This window comes from Arachis hypogaea, chromosome 6 (assembly GCF_003086295.3).
Source record: "Arachis hypogaea cultivar Tifrunner chromosome 6, arahy.Tifrunner.gnm2.J5K5, whole genome shotgun sequence".
Lineage (NCBI taxonomy): Eukaryota > Viridiplantae > Streptophyta > Magnoliopsida > Fabales > Fabaceae > Arachis > Arachis hypogaea.
Genome location: NC_092041.1, coordinates 17780822 through 17786830, shown reverse-complemented (window position 1 = coordinate 17786830; position 6009 = coordinate 17780822). Strand labels below are relative to the sequence as shown.

At 35.3% G+C, this 6009-nt stretch overlaps 1 protein-coding gene across 1 annotated transcript; it reads right to left on the bottom strand.

Moving 5' to 3' along the window:
• Positions 1-784: 784 nt before the first annotated feature.
• LOC112696318 (inorganic phosphate transporter 1-4) lies at positions 785-3883 on the bottom strand. The gene is made up of 2 exons (XM_025749040.3): positions 3576-3883; positions 785-2662 (listed from the first exon to the last, which is right to left on the bottom strand). Exon 2 carries the CDS (start codon positions 2603-2605, stop codon positions 989-991), a length of 1617 nt encoding a protein of 538 aa, XP_025604825.1. The 5' UTR covers positions 2606-2662; positions 3576-3883; the 3' UTR covers positions 785-988.
• Between the last annotated feature and the right edge of the window lie 2126 nt (positions 3884-6009).

Sequence of the window (6009 nt, the reverse complement as noted above, 5' to 3'; positions counted from 1 at the left end):
ATCAGAATCAAATAAATTTAACAATAAAAAAGTTTGTGTGCATTGTATAATACATTAATCATATAAAAAATCTTTCGAGTATACTAATATATTAGTGTTTCAGTAATTTTTAATCGTTAATTTTAATTATAAAAAATATATAATATATGTTATATATAAAATATACTTAAAATTATATATAATATATATAATATATTTATTAAAATCAGCATTAAATTTTACTGAAACTAGCATACTTAAAAAATTTTCATTATATATTACTGGCTGTATAAAAAAATATAAAAAAATATATTGATATAATATAGAGTACAAACTTATGTGGGAGGTTGTGCAAGTAACAACATTGAAATATCAATCTAACTTGATTTTTTTATTTCTTCCAAGTTCCAATTGGAAAGAAATTTTTCAAGGCACAAGTCAAAGATGTTAAAAGCTATATGCTGAAAACAGAGTTGGAACTGCCACTAGTAAGCACACGGGTCATATTTTGCGTCTATTCAACTTCCGAATTTAATAATCTATATTAACACTAGCACATAGTGCAGGTAAACACTCAAAAGAAGCACACAAACCAAGAAGAAAAATGAGTTAGTATGATTTTCAACATATTTATATTACTAAATATTAAAAGTCCAACTTCATTCATAAACTATTATAGTGTTCCTTTGACTTAAGAGGAAAAAGCAATAATAATGTCGAAAGGCAAAAGAAATGAAGAAAACACTAACACAGGTTGTTCAGAGAGATACTTGGTTATTCAAAGTACTGTTATACACTCCAATGATGATAGTCACACGTCAATTGAACACGTCTTAGTATTTTCCAATATTCATATAACAAACACTCGGTTTCTGTTACATATTGACTAAACAAAATTTAATAGAAAAAAAAATGTAGAGAAGACAAGGCAAACATTTTGTGATTTCCCTATCCCAATTAAAAACACTAAAATTTTATTCTAATAGTACTACTGAATGGTAACATAAACCTAAACATATGGAACAGTTCTGTTGCTGTAAGAACTCTGCTGTTCTGACAGTTCGGGAGGTACTTCTTCCTCTTCATTCTCACCTGACATCTCCTCCAAAGATTTTCCCTTTGCCTCAGGCACCAAGAATGTAAAGAAGAATCCTAAAATGTTAACTACACCTAACACAATCAGTGCATTCTTCACACCAATACCTGCAGGGTACCCTGCATCTGCTTTGCTCTTGTCCTTGTTTTGTGCCAAATACAAGAACCCAAATGCTCCTACGATAGCTCCGAGCTTCCCGGATGCCGATGATATGCCATGGCATGTAGACCGGAACCTAGCAGGGAAAACCTCTGCCGGCACCACAAACGTGGTGGCGTTAGGCCCGAAATTTGCGAAGAAGAAAGTTAAGGAATACATCACCACAAATCCAATGCGATTCTCCTTGTGTGTCCAGTGGTCGTAAGGAATGGCGAGAGCAAACATGAAGACAGTCATAAAGAAGAACCCCATCAATTGGATGGCGAATCTTCCGATCTTGTCAATGAAAGCCACTGTAAACCAATAGCCAGGAACTGTACTGCAAAGAGCAATAAGTGTTTGAGCCCTTGCAATTCTGTAAACCTCCTCAAGGGCATTCATGGTTTTTGCAGGAGGGATCCAACCAACTGCGCTGAAGATATCTTTTTGGAAAAGATTCTGGCTGTAAAATGCAATGTCAAGCAAGAACCATGTGGTTGTTGTGCCGAGCAGATGTAGACCATGGCGACTAAGGAACTCCTTTGAGAACAAGGCATATTTAGCCTTTTCCTGCTCCTCCTTCCTTGGCTCAGCTTGAATCTCCACCTGCAGAACCTTAGACATATCTGCTGCAGCTTGCTCTTGATTCTTTGCAACTAAGGCAGTATAACGGGCAGTTTCCGGCATCTTCATACGCCAGTAATAAGTCAATGCAGCCGGGAGTGCTCCAACCATCACAATTATTCTCCAAACATAATCTGCTTGTGGAACAGTTGAACCAACTGGATCAACCTCATAGGGTGCAGCATTAAACCTGTCTCTAAATGAAGCTGAAATTATGATCGCAAATATACCACCTGCCAAGATTCCAAAACCTTGCATAGCAAAGACCGCGGCAATGAAAGCACCACGAGTCTTCTTGTTAGAATACTCGGACATTATGGTAGCAGAAAGCGGATAATCTCCACCAATACCAAAACCAAGCCAAAACCGGAAGAAGCAGAGAGTTGCCATGACGGATTTCGGACTATGCCCAAAGGAAAGGCCAGAACCAATGGAGCATATTACCATCATCATCAGAGTCATGCCATAGACCTTTTTTCGGCCTAACTTATCTCCAAGCCATCCAAAGAAGAGTTGTCCTGACAACGTTCCACAGAAAGCTACACCATTTACAGCAGCTGATACGTTAGGAGGCAATGTACCGGGCTTTTCCGCACCATCAACGTGGTAGTATATGCGGCCTAGCAACTTTGTCACAAGGGATATGCAGAATAGATCGTATGCATCGGTGAAGAACCCCATTCCAGCTATGATTATTGCAGTGAAATGATACCATTGTGTTTTTGCCACATCAAGTGCATTCAGAACTTGCATTTGCTCCTTCGCCATCACTCCAAAATTTCAAGCTCCCTTCTTTCTCTCTCTCTGTTAAATGCCTTGCTTTCTCTGCAACCAAGAGGCAGATTTGACAATTTATGAGGGCTCTGATTTTTATTTCTTATTTTTCATTTTGAAAAAAAAATGGAACTTAAGCATACAAATATTTTGTGTTAAATCAAGCACCAGAACATAATTGAAATTGAAATTCTGAATTCAAAATTGAAAATCTGTTACTCAACAAATCGAGGCACGTTATTCACAAGACATGCAAATTAACAAAACCCTATGTGTTAGAAAATTGCTGAGGGCACACATAATCTCCTAAAGTTTCAAACTCCATGCGGTAATTGAATTGAACAAAATACAATAAAATAAAATAAAAGATTTATAAAAATGAAAAACCCTGTGAATGAATTCCTGAGAGGAATACCTAGCTCCCTCACACACACGGACACACCTCCCGAAAATAAAAGAAAATTGACATTATCACTGGGCGCCGCCATTAAGAAACAGAGAAAATAATTAACATATCAGGATCCGTTAAAATACGGAGAAGCTCCAAAACGGAGCAAAGAAAAATATCAGCAGGAAATATCTAACTTTATGATGAGATAGAGAAAATTACTAGGTTCCTAAAACTTAATCCTTCGTAAGGAACAACTGAAATTAATTAAAGGCCAACTGACTCTGATTGATTCAGTCAGGTATGCAAAACCATGAAGCCATGCAAATAGCTGAATGATCATGAAATAGGAGGACGATTATATATTGTGGAAAACGAGAAAACTGTAAAATTGATAAATATACGGAAAAAAAAAAACAAGAACGTTTGTAAGTAGCCATGGAAAATATGTTGCATGCATGGGGCATGGTAGTCATACAGTTAAATAATAATATGAATGCGACGGCAAAGGGCAAAGAAAACGTAGGAATCATGAGAGAGCTAGGGAATTAACAAGAAGATGTTGTGAACACTAACCTGCAAGTCCAAGAAGGTTATGACTTATGGTGGGAATCAGAGATAGGGGTAGTTGTGAAAGAGGTGAAAGGGAGAGTGTAAAGATTTATAGGCGACGCAAAGAAAGGGGAAAAAAGAAAAAAAAAAGGGAAACAAAAACATAACCGCACTGAGTTCAATAACCAAATATTCCACTCGCATATACCCTTCAACCCCTTCTTTTGCGCTCTATTCTCCCTCCTCACTTATAACCCGTTCAAGTCACTTACGACGTCGTTTCCTTCCTCCTCCCACCATTCTTTTTTCTTTTAAATCCCGTTCAAGATTCAACCATCAACATTTCAGATAGATTCAATAATATAGAAAATATGTGCATATATATAATGAATTATAATACTAATAGTTTATTAAAAAGTAAATTATAATGTATGTTTTGCAAGTATTGAAGAATAAAAATGTTGCTTACCCCAAAAGTTGGTGTAAAGAAGAAAATGAATAAGAAATAAATGTAGTCCAATTTTATCTAACCAAGCGCTGCTGATGAATAATTAGTTAATTACATAAGATTTTATTTTTAAAGAATATATATGACAAATCCGGAAAAAATATATTCTCTAAGTCTAAATAGTATATATAGGTTTTCGGAAAAGGGAAGAATAAATTTTCTTTTATTTCACATTCATAAAATTATGACCGTCTTTTGTTGGATTTTTTATTTAAATAAATTAAATAAATATTTTATTTACTGAAATAAATAATTATAAAAATTATTATAAAAATACGTCTCCCAACATTATCTCGTTCACAGTTATGTTTTTTTTTTTTTTGCATTGTAAATGAGATAAAGTTAGTGCGCGTAACACATGTATATCTTGCTTATTACAGTAAACAAAATCCGTGCAACCTTATCTCGTTTATACGGTAAACGAAATAAGGTTGGGAGACGCCTATATATAGATGTCGTTTACAGCATGGTTCTAGCCCCAGTTCGAACCTTTCGACTATTTTCTCCTCTCTTCTATCCTTTTCTGACCATATTATTGAGTAAGATGAAGATGGCGCGCGCAGATGCATATGATAGGGACATCAACAGGCTGAACGCGACATGGCACTACACCGAAGCAACCGACTTTGCGGTTAGTTTTATTATCTTGAGTTTTATGTAATCCTATATATGTATAGCCATGGTTAGGGTATTTGTCAAGAATTAGAATACAATTTGTATTATTAGGAAAAGTTACTGATAGTAGTTAATAAGGGATAAGTACGATTTTGGTTCCTAACGTAGAGGCCGAAAATTTATTTCGTCCCCGACCTTTTTTTCGCTACAAAATGGTCCCCAAAGTTTCGATTTTTTTTAAAATCGTCCTTTTTACCAATTTTATTTTTTTATTACTAAATTACCCCTCATTAAAAGTTTTTTAAAATAAAATAAATATAAAATAAAAAAAAGAAAGAAAGGGGGATACAGAGAAACGGGGTGGGGGGGCGAGAAAGAAAGAAAATGGGAGGGGGAGGGGGGAGAAAGGTGGGGGGAGGGAGAGAGACGCCATGCCGCCGCACCGCCGCCGCATCGCCGCTCGCCGCTTCTTCTTCTTCTTCTGGGTTCTTAATGATGATGATGATTTTTTGATTCTGAGTATTATTGTTGTTTGATTTTTCTGGATTTTCTGAGTTCTGGAATTTGATGAGGATGACGATGATGATGTTGATTTTCTGATGTTTTGGTTGGTGTGATGGATGGTGATGAAGTGGCAATGGGTGGGAGGGTGGTGGTGGTGGTTCTGATTCTGAGTTCTTATGATGATGATGATGATGATGATGGCGGTGGTAGGTGGTAGGTGGTGGGTGGTGGTGGTTGTGGTGGTGCTGGTGCTTTGCATAATTTTGGGAAAGAAGGGATAGGGACATTTTAGACCGAAGGATGGTTTTAAAACAAACTGAAACTTTGGGGACCATTTTGGAGCGAAAAAAAGGCGAAGGACGAAAAAAATTTTCAGCCCCTACGTTATGGACCAAAATCATACTTAACCCTAGTTAATAATCATTTTTTAATAATTAAGTTATTAACTACATAATTATTAATTTAGAGTTTAAATGTTGGGGTAGATGTTTTACAACCGTTGACGTTAGTTTATTTGTCACACGTTTCTTAATTTCTTAATCTACTTAATATACTAAAACTGGGTTTTCCCCTGACTACTAAAGGTGACGTGTCGATCTCTCATGCCTCCATTTTCCCTCCAAAACCAATAAAATTTTTTTTCTATTCTAAATTATTTTATTGTAATTATATTATAATTAATACTAAATGAATAATATATAATTATACTAATTTAGCAACATATCTTCATTATAATTATATCAAATCAATATTTAATGCACTATTAAATTATTTATCAATTATCAATTAAAAATACTTTTAATAATTTTAATGATAATAATAATATCAATA